Source organism: Protopterus annectens, chromosome 2.part1 (assembly GCF_019279795.1).
Source record: "Protopterus annectens isolate FY-2018-M chromosome 2.part1, PAN1.0, whole genome shotgun sequence".
NCBI lineage: Eukaryota > Metazoa > Chordata > Ceratodontiformes > Protopteridae > Protopterus > Protopterus annectens.
Genome location: NC_056729.1, coordinates 1,181,835,863 through 1,181,854,106, shown reverse-complemented (window position 1 = coordinate 1,181,854,106; position 18,244 = coordinate 1,181,835,863). Strand labels below are relative to the sequence as shown.

The window sequence follows — 18,244 nt, the reverse complement described above, 5'->3', positions numbered from 1 at the left end:
CAGAGAACAGTGCGTGAAGCCTGCTTTGAAGCGCAGGTATCTTCTGCAAGATTCCCTGATTGGGATGTGCAGGTATGCTTCCTTTAAATCTAGTGTTGCCAACCAGGCATCTTTGCCTAGCATAGGGAGCAACTGGTGAAGAGTCAGCATCTTGAATTTTGGAATCACCAAAAAGGTGTTTAGAGTAGACAGGTCCAGGATAGGATGCCATGAATTGTCTTTTCTGGGTACCAGGAAAAGTCTCGAGTAGAAACCTTGACCCTTTTCCTCTTCTGGTACCACTTGAATAGCCCCCATGCTTAAGAGAGAAAGTACTTGTTTTTGGGCCTCTGCCCACTGATTTGGGGGCAGATCTGGCCACCTGCTTGGTGTTGGTAACGACTGGAAGTGAAATCTGTATCCCTGGGACACTACATTTAAAACCCATTTGTCCTGGGCAATGAGTTCCTAGTTCTTTGCATGAAGAGCAATCCCCCCCCACCAAAAAAAAAGGGGCAGTCAGCTGAGAAGTGCTTGGCAGTTTTAAAAAGAAGTCATTGAGACAGTTTACCAAAGGGGGGAGTTTTATTACTCCGAGATTTGGAAGTGGAGCCCCCCCCCCATTGCTTAGTCCTGTGCATACCCTGGAACTGAAGCCTGGGAGCTCTGCTGGATCTGGGTTTGGACTGAGAAGGTCTGCAAGAGGGAGGAAAGGACCAATTCTTGGAAGGCCAATGCCTACTAAACCTTGTAGGTTGTACTTGTAAAAAATCTTTAACAGTTTGCATAGATTTAGCTTTTTCCTCCATCTTTTTAAGAACAACTTCTGCCTTGTTGCCAAACAGGCGGTCTTGGTTTAAGGGAGCATCCAGCAATTTCGCTTTAACATGATCTGGCAAGGATTGCTCCTTAAGCCAAGCATGCCTTCTAAGTACAGACCCAGTTACAGCAGCCCAGCAAGACGCCTCTAGTGAGTCAAAACCACATTGCAAAGTATGTTTTCCAACGTGTTCAGCTGAATGCAGTAAATCCTTATTTTCAACACAATCAGGAATCAACATAATTTTCTGTTTAAGCAATCCAATAACATACTGCTGATACTTTAACATATGAAAAAAGAAGTTATGTACTCACCATAACGTTCCATCTGAGTAGATACTTCATTTGTCTGCAACCTGTGGGTGTCGGATCCGACCTCGGATCCGATCCGGCAGCTTTCCAAGCTCCAAGATCCGAGCTCCTCCCCCTACCCATAATCCCCTACTACCAACCATATTACCTCAGATCGTTTGTTTTGCCTCACCAACTTGAGACAGAAACCAACTCCGAATGATCAGAAAAATTCCCGACAGGTTCGGGGGATGGCAGGGGGGGGTCAGTTGCAGACAAATGAAGTATCTACTCAGATGGAACGTTATGGTGAGTACATAACTTCTTTATCTGAAGTAGTTACTTCATCTGATCTGCAACCTGTGGGACAGAGTCCCCAGCTAACCTACAAGAACCTGGGTGGTCCTTACGGAAGGATATTCCGAAGCACCGCGGAGCCAAAAGAAGCCCTACTCCTGGAAATCATATCCAGTTTGTAATGAGAAATGAACGTATGAGATGAGGACCAGGTAGTTGCTGAACAAATATAGTCTACTGGAACTCTAGACCAAAAGGCTGTCGAGGTAGCTACAGATCTTGTGGAATGAGCACGGACGCCAACCGGAGCTGGCTTACCAGATGAAGTGTATCCCAGCATAATGCACTGACAGATCCAATTTGCTACAGTCACTTTAGCAATTGCCTTGCCCAAGGCTGACTTTACATAAGAAACAAACAACTGGTCCGACTTGCGAAACTCTCTAGTCCTGTGCAAGTAAAAACGCAGTTGTCTGTGTACATCCAATTTGTGCAACGTGTATTCACCTTTGCTGTGAAAATTTGGGAAAAATACAGGAAGATTTATTGATTGATTAATATTTGATTCTGTAGCCACCTTAGGCAAGAAAGACGGATTAGTCCTGAGGGACACTTTATCCTTGTGAAAGATAAGGTACGGAGGTTTGATGCACAGAGCTTGTAATTCTGAAACCCTCTTGGCTGAAGTAATAGCCACCAAGAAAGCCGTTTTCCAAGATAAGAACTTCAACGGAACCGAGGCCGCAGGCTCGAAAGGTGGTCTTGTCAAGGCTTGCAAGACCAGAGTGAGATCCCACGGGGGAACCACAGTCTTAACAGGTGGTTTCAAAAGAAAAACGCCTCTTAAGAAAGTTTTGCACAACTTTGTAGATGCTAAGGAGCCTATGCCGTCCCCCACATGAAAATGGGAGATGGCTGCCAACTGCACCTTGACTGTGGAGGCACTTGCTCCCTGCCTAAAAAGCAGGGAAAGGAAGTCCAGAATAGTTGTAATAGGGACAGTAAATGGGTCCAAGTCTTTGTCTTTGGCCCAGATGAAGAAACGTTTCCATTTACTGTTGTAAAGTTTTCTGGTAGACGGTTTATGAGCCGCCACCAGAATGGCCTTAACGGGGGATGAGATACCGGGAGTCCTAGCCATTAATGGAACAGGATCAACCAAGCAGCAAGTTTGAGATTGACCAGGTTTGGGGTATGGCATCTCGCTGGATGCGAGATTAGGTCTGGACTGGGATCCAGAATCCATGGAGGAGCCACACTGTGAGACCGCAGAAAGGGGAACCAGATCTGTTGAGGCCAGAATGGGGCTATGAGGATAACTCTGCTCCCCAACCGACAGGCTTTCTGGATGAATTTCATCATGAGTGGGAGGGGGGGATAAGCATAAAGGAGTCCGGGAGGCCAAGCATGGACTAGAACGTCTCTGTGGGGAACTATCGCGAAGTACTCACTGCATTTTGTGTTTAAAGGAGAAGCGAAAAGATCGCAGCGAGGCTGACCCCATTTGTGGAAGATCTGCTTTGCAACAGACGGATTAAGAGACCACTCGTATGGAGTGAGGAGTACTCGACTTAGCTTGTCCACTAATATGTTGGACCATCCCGGAATGTGCGTTGCTATCAGAAAGTGGTTGGTGGAAATCGCCCATTCCCACACTCTCATGGCTTCTTGACACAGTGGATAAGATCTGGTCCCTCCTTGTCTGGTTATATAACAGACTACTGACATGTTGTCCATCTGGATTGCAATAGTCCCTAGGGGAAGAAGGTCGTGGAGAGCTTGCAACGCCAAAAGCACCACCCTCATCTCTAGGACATTGATATGCAATGCGGTCTCTAGGGAAGTCCACGTGCCTTGAACGGATCTGCCTGAACAATGCCCCCCCCCACCCAAGGCAAGAAGCGTCAGTGGTCAACGTGGCTTCGACCGGGGGAATCACAAAGGGCCTCCCTTCTCTGAGTTCCTGTGCCTGTAACCACCACAGAAGGGAGTCCCTGCACACCCTGCTCAGGGGTATTGGCGTGCATAACGGGTGGACCGACCGGGACCATTTGACTTGAAGGGTCCATTGTAATATGCGCATTCGCAGACGGGCATGAAGAGAGAGACCAATCGCTGCTGACAGACACCAGTGCCCTCAGGACTAACTCCGCTGGAGGAGCAGGGCTCCGAAGAAGGGCTAACACCTGATACGACAAGCTGTTCAGCCTGACTGACGTTAGAACAACTCGGGAGATTCGTGTATCTAACCTGGCCCCTATGAATTCTAGGGCTTGAGTGGGGCACAGGCAGGATTTCTGCTCGTTCACTGAGATGCCTAGGTTGTGGGCCAGAGACAGAGCATAATCTCTTGCCACACAGAGCTGATGCCTGTTGGTCGCGGTGAGGAGCCAGTCGTCTAGGTAAGGGAAGACCTGAATGCCCTGGAGTCTCAGGTGGGCTGCAACCACTGCCATGACCTTGGTGAACACTCTGGGGGCTGAGGTGAGGCCGAATGGAAGAACCCTGAATTGATAATGACTGGCTCCGAGCCGGAAGGGTAGGAACCTCCTGGATCGTCTGTCCATTAATATGTGGTAATACGCATCCTTGAGGTCTAACGAGCACATCCAGTCGTTCTCCCGCAGAAGGGGGAGAATTGATTGGAGAGTGATCATCCAGAACTTTTTCTTGGGTATGAACATGTTCAGAGCGGAAAGGTCTAAGATGGGTCTGAGGTCCCAGTTTTCTTTGGCACCAAAAAGAACCTGGAGTAATAACCCAATCCGGACTGATCTGGGGGGACGGGCTGGATGGCTCTTTTTCTTAGCAGCTTTGAAATCTCCAAAGCCGCTGCCTCTCTCTGATTGGGTGGGACATCGGGGAGACATCTGGGTTTGGGGGGAAGGTTTATGAATGGAATTGAGTATCCTCTGGATATGATCCGGAGCACCCATCGATCTGTTGTAAGGGACTACCAGTTTGACAGGTGCTCCGACAACCGCCCCCCGACTGCCTCCAGAGAGGGACAGTCGGGCAAGCCCTCAGGGCTGTTGCACGGGTCTGTTCGAGAAAGGTTCTCTAGACCCGAAATTACGCGGACCCCCTCTGCCTCTGGGCCGGCGTCCACCTTGTCCTCCTCTGCCTCTAGAGGACGAGTGGTCCGCAGCAGGATGGGATTGCTGAGACTTACGGAACCACAGCTTCTTTTGTCCCCTCTAATTCCTGGAGAAGGATCTTTGGGGATTAGAGAAGCGGACTCCGACGGCAGACAGCGTCTTCCCGTCCTTTTCGCTTTAGACCAGCGTGTCAAAAACAGTTTTGCCAAACAAGGCAGAACCGTCAAAAGGGGCGTTCGCAAAAGACGCCTTGAAGGCATCCGTGAAGTCGCACAGACGGAGCCAGGAGAGACGTCGCAAGACGACCCTGGCTCCGCTAGCTCTAGCGGCTCCCTCCGTTGCATGGGAGAGAAGCCGCATAGATGTATTGGAGATGGATTTTAGAGTGGCCATTCGAGTCTCAAAAACCTTCTTGTCTGGGACCGACATGGACTCCGGGGGGGCTGCAGCGTATTCCTTAATCAAGTGTTGCTGTAGCCTAATGGTATGTGCCATATAGTTCAGCTCCCTTATGGAAAAGGTCACTGAAGCAAACATCCGCTTCCCAATCCAGTCAAGCGCTCGAGATTCCTTATCCGGCGGGTGAACCGAAGAACTCTCCAGCGCGAGTTCTTTCTTGGTGGCCGCCACCACCAACATAGCATCAACGGGGGTTCCTTTGGCCCAAGACGGTCTATCTGTGGGTGGGCTGAGGACTTTATCGGGGTGCCTAGGAATTGGCTCCACAGTGTCGGGCTCCTTCCAAGCCCTGGTGGCAATTAAGTCCACCAGGGGGTCGGCCGGAGGGGACACCCAGGAGGTAGATGGGCCTGCCTCAAAGGTCTCCAGGAACACGGACTCATCAAGGGAGGGCTTTTGGGCTGACCACCCCCTCTGATACGCAACATTTCCATGATGTCCCCAAAGGAGACATCTTCAGGGGGTGACCTTGGGGAACCCTCCATATCATCTAAGTCTGTGTCTGTGTTAACGGACTCGGGGGAGTCTAGGTGCCTCCTTTTGCACCGATGTTTCCGAGGGACCTCCTCGGTTGGACTGTCCGAAGAGGGCTCATCCACGGGTTGTTGTTCCTCCACGGGAACTAGCTGGAGGGCTTGGGCAGGCTGTCCCGATGGACGGATGATGGAAAACAGACCCTCATACAGTGGGGGTACGGGTGGATCCGAAGCCTGGGTCGGGGATCTAAAGGACCTCGACAGTACCCTCTCCACTACCTCAAAAGCCGAAGGAGAGCCACTCTCGCCAGCCTCTGAAAGCAATCTCCTCGGATCCGAGGAAGGGATCGGAGCCGATGCAGTTGGCGCAGAGGCAGAGGTGTGCTCCGACGCCAACAGCACCGAAGACACAGCAACTCCCTCGGATCCGACGCTCAGCCCTCGGTCCCGAGAGCTCAGGTCCGACAAGCTCGAAGGTATAGTCGGCGTCGAAGAGGAGCAGGAGTTAGAGAGTCAGGGGCCAAGCTAGATTCCGAAAAGGCATCATCAATAATGTCCAGTACAGGAGGTATGGCTAAAGGCCTGTGCTGGGGCAGGAGTAAGAAAACCCTAAGCTTCTTTTTAGAATCAGAGAAATCCTGACATTCCCAATGAAAATGCTCCCTAAGAGTATGCAAGGTTTCACCAAAAGAAAAATCCTCTGGGGGGGGGGGGGAGCAGAGGGAATAGAGTCCTCAGCATCAGAATCCTCATGGGTAGATAAGGGTAAATCCTGGTCATCAGAAGAAACAGAAAATTTAGAATCCTGGACAGAAGTATCATAAGCAAACTCAGTCCTAGGTCTCTTAGAGGAGGGAAAGGTTGGCTTCCCCTGATTAAAGAAATAAGATCTTCAGCCATTCTTATCATTTGTTTTTTAGGCATAGAGGCCTGACCATGCCGCCTGGGCATCAGTTTTCTAGGCATGGTTTGAGTTTTAGGCCTTGAAGAAGAAGATGGCATCAGTTTAATATACAAGTCAGTAGGTCTGAATACACCCTCAGAAGCCGGTGCCTGCACAGTGGCTCCGGACCCATCCAAGGAAGAGACATCCACAGGTTGCACAGTTGAAGCATCTCGCGGCACACTGGACTCCGAATGGGTCTCAGTAGAGGCCCGCGAATCTGAAGTAGCAGGTATCAGGGGCTGCGAAAGCGCCTCACTGAGTACCAGCGAACTGGCGACTGGCTTAGAAGCGTCGTCAGCAGCCTTGGACCTAGGCGGCCTGTCTCTGTCCTTATCTTTGCGTTTTTTTGGAATGTCGGTAGTCGGATGGCTTACTGAAGACATATCAGGATAATTGAACCGAGCACCAAAATATTTAGAAGTGAAAATATACCGATGATGGATAGTTCGTGGTTTAAATAAGGCACAAAACCGACAGCGAGGTACGTATAGGTCAGGGCTTAGGTAAGGAATACAGTACAAATGAAAATTTTTATGAGGTATTTGCTTTCCACAAGTAATGCAATTATTTACTTTTACTGACATCGGTTTATAGCAAGAAAAAAAAGTTTTCCCAACGGGGTACTTAGCTTTTAGTCGAAGACTTCGGTTCTGAAACTTGAAAACGAAAATTTCAGTAGTCGGCCGACCAACACTTGCGAACTGCTTCTGCTATGGGCACCGCATGGCAAGAAAGACTGATGTAACTGCATCGGCTGCATGCTTTATACCCCTGACTACCTGACGTCATGGAAGACTCGGCAACCAACGCAGGACCCAAGACTTTGATAATCAGGCCGACTGAGGGCTACTGCAAGCAGAAACATGAAGAACCATCAATCATTATTATCAACAGCGTACAAACTGTTCCAAGGTGACCTGTGTCTTGCTTTTCAAGCCACGAAAGACCCGGTCCTATTTGCCTTTCTTTTTTTTTGCAAAACAGGTGGTTCCACAAACCACCACAATTGGGATCTAAATCTACACTAATAAATAAACAAGAATCACTGGGGAGAGAGAGAGAAGTTCCTAAGTACTACCAGCCTACGGAGTAGTCTACCATTAAAGGTCAAAGAAAGTACAGTTGTGTAAAATCTTACCATAACAGTAGATGTCCTTCTCTTCACTGTTGCAGTACTCATAACATTACGGATCCCCTGCGTGGGCAGCCTGACATCTAGCCAGTAAACCAAAGCCTTAGGCTGCTTTAAGGTACACCACGGTTTACTATCAAAATATCGAACCAAACTCTGTTGACTGCACTTTGTTCGAACACGGAAATTCGAAAACAGCAATGTCAACCATCAAAAGCCAAACTAGGAACGGGTTTTAACATGGGTCGAGATAGGGGCTTGATGTGTGACATTGCCGTGTTCGAACAAAGTGCAGTCAACGGAGATAGTTTCAAAATTTTGATAGTAAACCTACACCACATGTCACACATTGCACGTATGCTCCTCACATAGGGTAGGGTATAAAGGTAACATCCGGACGTATCATCCTCAGAACTGGAAGCTGCAGTAAGAATACCAGTCCAAGGAACACCAAGAGGCAACCAATACATCCAAAACAGAAATGGACCAGGGGGAAGAGGAAGGAAGTGGATACTGTACTATGTCCTTCCATTTCACTGCTGCAGTATTCATAAAATTAGGAAGGAAGAAACCTGGGAGTAGGAAGGACTAGCAGAGCTCTCTAGGAAGCCATGAAGGATGGCCCTAGCAAAACCAGATCTAGCTCTGGAAATTCCATCCAACTTGCAGCGCTTGGTAAAAGTATGCACAGAAGTGCAGGTAGCTGCCTCAAGAATAAAGTTAGCATCCAAACCCTTGAAAAAAGTACAAGAAGCAGCCACAGTCTAGTAGAATAAGCCTTTACAGAAAAAGGAAGGCTCTTATCATGAAAAGAACAAAAAGAAATAGCTTTTGAAATCCAAAAAGAAATAAGTCTGCTTCGATACAGCTAATCCCAAGAACTTGGGATGAAAGGAAACAAAGAGCTGATCAGGTTTCGTAATAGTCTAATACTCTTACTATTATCCAAATAAAATCTGAGTTGTCTAGGCACATCCAACGTTTGCAGCACCTTCTCACTAGCAGATTGTGGAGAAGGGAAAAAAGTGGGCAAATTAATAGATTGATTGAGGGACAACTCATTCACCACCTTGGGCATAAAAAAAGGATTAGTACGCAAGGAAAAAATAAGGTCAAGCTATCCATCTGTCAGAAGTAAGGGCTAACAAAAGAATAGCCTTCCAAGAGCAATGTTGTAAAGAAGCTAAAGTTGCAGGCTCAAAAGAAGCCACAGTCAATTTCTCCAAAACAAAATTAAGATCCCAGGGAGAAGGAGCAGGCTTCCTGGGAGATCTAACATGAAGGATGCCTTTAATGAATTGTTAAGCTTCAAACCTAGAAGCTAAAGGAGGAGATAAAGACAGACTAGCAAAGATCATAGAAGGCTACTAGGCCAATGGCTCCAGGGCCCTTACAAGCCTAGCCAAGTTCAACCTGTGTTCCCAAGGGTGTCTGGTTCAAGCAGACACTAAAATCAGCACCTAATTGTGTCCAAGAGGGACACAGGTGGAACTCCCAGAGTGAATTTTCAGTTAGCCATCCAATCATCTAAATAGCGCTTAAATATGGTCAATGAGAGGCTTTGTTTAACATGAACAGGAAACTTGTGCCAAAGGTGTGAAAACTGATAAGTGGGCCCTAACAGAAGAATAAACCAACCCAGCACTGAGCAATTCACATAGATAAAAGAGAACCAAAGGAACATCCACAGGTTATGAGAAAGACACCACACAGAAAACCTCTTCCATTTGGATAAGTAGGATTTTCCAGTATTGGGTTTCCTGGCCTCTTGCAGGACCCTAAGCACACCCTCAGAAAAAAAGGTGTCTATGTGGAATCAAAATCCTATCAACCCACAGAATCAGCTGAAGAGTGGTCAAGTGGGGGGTTTGGATGACAGATCCTTTGTGCGAGTAGGTTCACCCTGTGAGGTAACTTGTGATGACTGCCTTGGCTAAATGCAGAAAAAGAGGGAACAAATGCTGTCTCGGCCAAAAGGGAGTCACCAGCAAGATTTTGGGGGCATCCTGCTGAATTTTGAACAAGACTTTTGCAATGAGGGGAAGAGGAGGGAAAGCATAAAGAAATACCCCCTTCCAAACCATAGGACCTGGGACTCTGGCACAAAATAGAAGAGGTTGTCTGTTCACAAGGGAGGCAAATAGAACTATTTGAGGAGTACCCCACTGGTGGACAATGTCAAAAAACACATCCCTGTGAAGAATCCAATTGTAGGATTGAGTTAAGGACCTGCTCACAGTGTCTGCCACAATGTTTTGACCTGAGAGAATGTAAAACTGCCTGAACAGTCACTTGATATTGGACAACAAGACCACATACTAGAAGTGCCAACTGGCAAAGAAGATAAGATCTTGTACACCCCCCCCCCACGGTTTGTTTATGTACCACATCACTGTGGTGTTGTGTGTAAACACCTTGAGAGGTTCTGTGGGAAAAAAAAAGGAAGAACAGCCTGAAGAGCCAGCAGAAGGGTGTCATCTCTGACACAGATGTGCTCCTTCTGCTGAAAAGGAGGCCACACCCCCCCTGGACCTTTAGGGAGTCAAAAGCTGCTCCCCCCATCCCACATCTGAAACATCTGTGAACAGCTCCTGACAGGGAAGAGGAGGTGAAAAGAGAGCCCTGGATTTAAGGACAGCTGCTGGATTCACCAGTGGAGTTCCTTCTTGAAACAAGGTAGAAGACAAACTCTAGGGGATGAGCATGCTGAAGTAAAACTCACTTCAGAAACTACTGAAACTTCCTCATGAGAAGTTTGGCCAGAGGGAGCATAGGGGTGGTGAATGCCATGAACCCCAGACCTCTCAGAAACTCTCCGACTGTAATGGAAACCAGAGGAAGAAGAGTTTGAAAGAAGGAGATGAGGGTCAAGTCCTTGGGAGGACACAGGGATGCCAGTAAAGGCACAGTCTGAATCCTATAATCCAGAAAAAAATGGTCCTGAGGAATCAGAGGAGACTTTTTGAAGTTTACTGTAAACCCCAGGCTCTGAAGAAGAATGACAGGATCTCTAGAGAGGATGTCTGAAACAGTGCAATGTCCCCAAAGGGAAATACCTGGATCCCTTGAACCCTGCAAAAAGCAATCACAGGAGCAAGGCATTTGGTTAATACCCTTGGAGCAGTATAAAGTGCAAAGGGCAAAGTAGAGAACTGAACACACCAGGAAGCAACAGAGAAACGCAAAAACTTCCTGAAAAGGGGATGGACTGGAAATGGAGATAAGCATTCTTGAGATCCAGACACACCATACAAGCCTGAGAAAGCAAAAAAGGGAACAAAGTTTGATGAGACAACATTTGAAAAGTGGGCACCTTCAGAAAAATGTTTAGACAACACAGGTTTAGAAATGGCCTCCAAGTACCCTCCTTTCTGGGTACTTGAAACATCCTGGAGTAAAACCTCCTCCCACTTTGGGACACAGGCATCTCCTGAATAGTACCCTGATTCAAAAGGTCCTGAAGCACCTCTGGGAAAAAGAAGAGTTACTCCCGAGGGGGCTGAGGAATACCCATAAAGGGGGAAAGGGATTTCCAAACCATGAAATACCCCTGGCAAATAATCGACAGAACTCTGGAATCTTGAGTAATATTTAGCCAAACAGGAAGAGACAGAGAGGGTCTAAGAGAAAGAGGAAAGTGGCTGGGGAGAACAGAATAGTCAGACAGCACCTGGTTTATCTGGAAAGGAAGACTTCTGAGGCTCTGAAGTGAGTAGCCTTATCAGGAGGAGCCCACTTGCCACACTTTTTGCCATTAGGAGGAGGGACAGATTGCCTGTGAACAAAGGTAGACTTTCTGCAAAGCCTTTCCCTTATCCTGAAGAGACAAACAAAACATTAGCAGCTACACCAAACGTGTTTGTTATCAAGAGGGGCATCCATCAACTTATCCTTGAAGTTGAAGCCAAGAATACCTCCTTATCACTGACCCAAAAGCAGCAGCTACATCATAACACTTGATGGAATGACAAGCCACCTGGGAGGAAGTCCCTAACAGGGAAGGAACAGAAATTTTACCCTCAGAGTCTGAAAGATCAGAAGTAGCCTGTGGGATAGGACAGCCAACATGTACCTGGACATATGGGTCTGATAATTAATAGCCCTAAAAGCCACAGTAGCTGAGGTGTAAACCTTCTTACCTAGCTTTTCCATAGTTCTGCTGTCTTAAGAGGGCAGGAACCTGGACAAAGGAAGCAATTGAGAGGGCATGTCAGACCCTATAGACCCCACTGATGGGTCAGCAGCAGGACACTTGTACATAAATTTACAGTCCTCAGGCACCCTATAAAACCTATCAGGTTTCTTGTGAGCAGGGGGCTAAGAATCTAGAGCTTAGAGGCACTGGAAAATGCATCCAACAAAGCAACCAAAACAGGGGGAAACAGCAGAAGGTTTAGGAGAGTCCAGCTACTCCTAGTACCTCTTATGAATTTCAGAGACCTAAGCACAATCCTATTTAAAGAACACCATCATCCTGGAGATAGTGTCCCCAAAAGAAATCTCTTCAAAGGGAATATCAGGATTGGTAGATTCCTCTTCCTCTGACCTACATTCTAAAAGAGAAGGAATCTGAGAAAACTAAGCAAGGGATTCCTCACCAGAATCCAACCAACTCCTCTTCAGAGGAATCATGTTCACTCAGTTTTTTTAAGGGGAGTAGAGGACCAAGGGGGAGCTGGAATCAAAACACCCTGAGGAGGTTTCAGTACCATCAAAGCACTAAAACCCTGAGTGAAGGCCTGCTACTCACTCTGTGGACTCTTGGGGCAGGAGAAACATGTCTAATTTTCTGTTTTTTCTTTAATGGGATTTCTGCCTTATAAAACTTGGAAGGTGCCGACGTAAGACAACATTCAATACTAGGGGGATTTCTTCTCTGACTAAAATCTGAGGAGCACTCCTACGCCCCTCAGAAATGATCAACCATGGTTCACCCTGAACATCAAACAGGCATCAGCAAAGCCTCCTCGCATGTGCTTAAAGACAGATCACTGCTGGCCTCCAACCCAGTCACCGCAGATGAGTCAGACAACAAAGCAGTGAACCTCCAGTATTCATTCACCTTGGGAGAAACGTCACTTGGAGGCTGAACAGTGGAAGATTGTGGTCTAGGCTTCTTGGCCTCCTTTCCTTACAGCTGTCCTTTGGGGTGGGAAGGTCCCTCCACAGTATCTTTCGCGAGAAGTCACTGATTCTCAACATAAAGCTCCAAAGAATAGAGTCTACTATGCAAGTTTTAGGTACAAAAACCTGACATATAGAACAGGCCGTATGGTTGTGTGAGGCACCAAGGTAAATCAGACACTGTGCGTGGCAGTCTTTATGGGGAATCAGTCTCCCACACTGGCATTTTTCCTTCTTGGATGACATGAAATCCCACAAGCAACAAAAAAGACAAGTAAAAAAAGAAACCCCAACAGGGAAATTATCTGCAACTGCTCGGTGAAACCAGCAACGGAACTTAGGCATTCAGACAGAATATCAAAAGATGGCATTCAGACTGGTGGTAAAGACTTTGAGGATGGTATGTCCGGAAGTCACCTTTATGCCCCTAGGCTATGCGAACAGCCTATATGCGACATATAGCGTACCTTAATGTGACCTAATGCTTTGGTATACTGTTTGGACGTCGTGTTGCCCTAGGCAGGGGATCCCTAATGTTACGAATACTACAACAGTGAAATGGAAGGACATCTACTTTGACTATCTTTAAGGCTAGTCTTGATAATTAGATGGGTAGACACAAATATGTACCAGGATCGTCATGTACAACCTTGCTCGATTTAAGAGGCAAAAACTACTAACTGCTTGAAAAGAAAGCCACAATCTTTTTGTGTGTGTCTCCTTAAAGATGTATATGGTTAGGCATATTATGGTCCTAGTGATTGCTTGCCTGGTATTTGTTCCTATGTTATCTTTTTTCCTGCAACTTATTCTACATTATCTAGCTTGTATTTGCCTAAATGTCTAGAGTCATGGCTGAAAGGGGTATTTTAGATTAGTCTACCTACCCAGTTAACTAACTGTTACATACATCCTGCCATTTGGTAATACAGATTTATTTACAGACAATTAGCATCAGAAGATGGACATTCTGCACGTGTCTATGGCCATGAAAATAATACTGGCTAAATGGAAGACACAATTACTCCAGCTTCTAGAGAAATCTAGTGAAATTATTTGATAGACTTGTAAATGCAAATTATGACTAGTGTGCTAGATGTTTCCTTCAATTTTCACTTTTTTCCATCTAGTGTGCTCAACAAACAGAGTCTAATGCCAAAGAACGAAAACACGGGGGCTAAGTCAGTACGTAAAATCCCCAGAATGGTTAATAAAGACGCTAAATAAGATTTAAAAATCTCCAGCTGTGGCAATACCTTCATGTACTTCATCAGGCATTACACTGCACACACTGATTAGTTGCATTTAAATGCAGAGCATGTGGTTACAAAATTAATTCATTAGCCAATATCTGTACACATTAAGCAACATGAACACTTAATAACTTTTAAAGTAAAATATTAAAAAGACAAATACTTGTACTCTTCAAAATATCTTGATATCTCTGTTTACATAAGATCTGACAGACGCACTATCGGTACATGTAAACAGTACTTCAGGAATGGGGCTTGACAGTACAGTCTTGCCTGTGTTCGCACTACTTTGGTATTTACTATCTAATGTGGTTTCACTATCATACATTAGTCTCAGAAATTCAGTGGTAGATGATTTTACTTTAGAATTCTTGTCAGCCAACACATTCTCAAATATTTTATCTCAGTAATTACTCTTCTGCCCCATAAGCCATGACAAATGTATTTAAGTAATGAAGAAAAAAAAAAAAACACAAATCTCTCAAACTTTTTGATGATAAAACTGATCAACAGTTTTACTCTGTAAATTTACTTATGCTTATTTCCATGCAGCCAGTGTAGTATGATGCTACAAATTACAACGCATTACATTAAAGACACGGTGCAGCATTCTATATTTTAATTACAATACTGAATACAACACAGCATACTAACTATTGTCTTACTTAACACTTTTTTCTTTTAAACATAGAGACTAAAAATGGTAAACTGATATGAATTGTTGCATATGCTCTTCTGTGTTTTCCTGTTACATTTAACATTTACTTGTGCTTATATGCACTATTCTGACACAAACTGTTATGTTATTTTATTGTATTTTACTTTTATTCTTTACTTGTATATTGATATTGTATCTATGGAACTTTTCTCCCAGGACTCCATTGAAAATGGGCTCATTCGGCCCAATGGACCATCCTGGCAAACAAACTTCAAATAAAATAAAAAAAATAAATAAAGTTAGAACGAGTACATAAAGAAAATTGGTTAATTAAATATCTGAACTGTCAACTATAAAATTGCAAATTATCATACAGTTATATTAATGTAAATGTAAAGATGAAGAAAGCAATTAATTAGCATAATTCTATGACACTGTCAATGGGTTCTTAAAGCAAAAAGTATTCATTAAATGCAGTATGTTCAATGAAGAGGAAGCCTAACTTAGCAGTGATACCGGAAAATAACTAGAACCTCTGTATCATAAGTGCACCTACATAGCATGACAACTCCTAAAAATTGTGCACTGTACATTTCATAGTCAGCTGCAATGCAAAAAGCATCATTTTATAAAAGGAGGTATCGGTTAATAAAAATCTAAGCAAGTATACTTTTCAAAACACAATAAAGTACATTTCTGAAGGAGTTCACATTCCCTCCAACCTAAATACGAAGTCACAGTCTCCATGCTCTCTAAACTACCTCGAACATCAGACTAACTCAGACTAAAGTGAATATGGACTAATGCTGGTAAATCAAATATTCTCTCTATTATGGAAGAAGTATGACCTTGGACTTGGTGCATTTAGTTAGCAAGAGTGTGGAGGAAGCAGAGCTCCCAATGTATAAATAACTTTTCAATATCACTTAATTAGCAGAGGTATGTGCGACTCTCCCACATAAATAACTTTTTAATTCATCTGCATGGACAGGTGCTATAGTTTTCATTTTAGTGCTATTTGATTTAAAACAATCAACATATGTATTAACTCATTGTTTGTCCAAGCTTTTCATATTTACATTTGGTGTAATAAGACTGCATAACCATTCACTTATAGTGTCACAATTACAGCATTTGATAATGTGTTTGTTGCATCTGTGTCATGCAACCAAGTCAGGAATCCTTCACAGAAAAAATGGACAAGCAGTCTTACAGTCCATTAATTTCAAACACTTACCACTTAAGCTGAGGAAGAGTACAGGTATGTGAGTTTCCATGCCAAGTGCTGGAGTCCTGCAACAACAACATCAAACTTAAGAATGACCAATTATCAAGAGAAAAATCTTATCAATGTTTTGAACTCAAAAGCTAAATATGACTGCTTTCTTCTTTCATGCGATAGGTGTTTACAGTAACTAATTATGCTGCAAGCAAGCATATTTGTCAGAATTGGGAGTTTTCATTACATGCCCTGTAAAATTGTTTGTTAAGGTTGCCTATGTAAATAAATGCTCTGAAGGCTAATGCTCCAGTGTCTGTAACAGACTGGAAATGTCAAGTTACAGAACTAAGAAGGAATTAGTTTAACAGAGACTACATTTCAGCAAATCAGCATACTGCCAAGCATGACACTGAAATGGGATCACCAACAAAACAACACTCAACACTTTGCTATCAAAGATAAACAGTTCAAGAAAAAAAATGTATGTGTGCCACTATCACAGCATGTAAAATAGGCGTTGCACTGTTACTCGAAAAAAAAATGTTCTTAGAACATCATCCACAACTTTCTACATTTTTCAGGACACATGCATATGTATCCTATTTAAAAGATTATCAGTTCAACAGGATTCTCTCCACTCTCACACTTCATGTACATGCCCTCTAGTTCTCATCCACTTGTACTTCCCTCACTTTACCATCTAACCCCTACGTGATCTCCTGAGTGATTGTGAAACTTTACTGTATAATTCCTTTAATATTCTATATTGTTTTCATTAAATGGGTAACTATTCCCTCTACAAGAGTTAGCTTATTTTCTCTCAACCACTTAGCACAACTTTGAACAAAGCCAAAAATAATGGGGAGACAAAGGCCCACAATCAGGAACAGGTTTTAAATATCACTCTTACAAATGTACAAAGATGACAGAACATATTTTGTATTAGCATGTACTTTTTCTACAGGATATGAAGTCTGAAACAATTGCCTATTTAGTGTCGTCAGTTCTCAATGATGTGGCAGAAAACCACAAATTTTATGAGAAACAGACGAAACATATAAGACAAAAACATTGAGAGTTAAGAGCTATGTTCTGCATACTAAGTATCCTCATTACAGCACTTTCACTCTTCAGAGCTTTTGATTTTGTTTTATTAAAACTTTGTTATTCCTATATAATTCTTAATATATTCCTCACATCATCCTCAGTCCACTAGAAACTTCTGGTCTAAGTTTTAGTAAAACATTCTTCTTGTAACATTTCTGCATAGGGAATGTCAAGAGCGTGTCACACTTCTTAATTCCTCTTTGTATACTCTCAGTACAATGCTCCTGCAAGAATTTTCATTTAGCTTATTTTCTCTCTGCTCCTTACTGAGATTTCAGAATTACAAGTGTAGTGCATGGTGTGTTTGTTCTCCACTGCTGTGCTAACCACTGATGTGATGTCTTAGCCTCATCTTTCAGCCAACTTCGTTTTATCCACTGCATACTACCACTGCTGCCACACTACAGTCTAATGTCGATGCTCAGTTGCAGACACAGATTAACTTGTGAAGTTGGACAGCACTGATCAGTGCATACATGTTTATTCTCAATACATTCTTAAATGTATCTGACATCAGTTTACAAAAAAACCTTATTGCTGGAATGTCCTGAAAATATGGTCTTTTAACCCCCCCCCCCAAAAGCATACTTCTTACAGTAGTTTATATTCTCCATTTTCCACATCCTGGTAACTCTTGTCTGTTTTAAATTCCATCCACCAACCTCCCATGCAAACACTTTTCAAAAAAATGCAGATGTTTTCAACCAACATGCTTTGCTTACTGCTACTCTTTCACTTATTTCCTGCTGCAAGAGAAGAACAGTTACTGCAACTTCTGCTGTTAATCTATATTGTGACCAAATTTTCTGCCACCTATGTAAAAACATTAGCCCTTTTGTATTTTTTTTTAACAGTGTTTCAGTTGATCTAGTACTAAGAGGTGAAAGTACAGTTGTGTAAAATCTTACCATAACAGTACATGTCCCTCTCTTCACTGTTGCAATATTCTTGTTAAGGGCAGCCCAACATCGCATCAGTATACTAAAGCCTTAGATTTTCAAGGACTTAGTATATCACACACATGTTCCCCGTTCATGGTGTAGGGCATAAAGGTGAAGTACAGATGTACATACCTCAGAAATGAATAGATTCAGGATGAACAATAGTCCAAGGAGACAAGGAGAAAATGTGCATCCAGAAGGAAAAAGAAGAAATACTGAAAAGGGGGAGGAGGGAGTGAATACTGCAAAACTGAAGAGAAGGACATCTACTGTTATGGTAAGATTTTACAACTGTACTATGTCATTCCATATCACTGGTGCAGTATTCTTTACTAAAGGGAGAGTACCAAAGCTCAAAAAGAAACTTGAAAGGAAGAAGGCCCAGCAGGACCCTTAAAACCTCTGGCAAAGCCAGCTCTAGCCCTAGAAACAACATCCAGTT

At 43.9% G+C, this 18,244-nt stretch overlaps 1 protein-coding gene across 1 annotated transcript in view; it reads right to left on the bottom strand.

The window, feature by feature from the left end:
* The window catches only part of KIF13B (kinesin family member 13B), a gene marked incomplete in the record, with an annotated part of 3,953,176 nt that overhangs the window by 1,175,102 nt on the left and 2,759,830 nt on the right, over nt 1-18,244 (bottom strand). Inside the window, 1 exon segment of the mRNA XM_044062707.1 lies at nt 15,770-15,825. Coding sequence (XP_043918642.1) covers nt 15,770-15,825 — 56 coding nt within the window.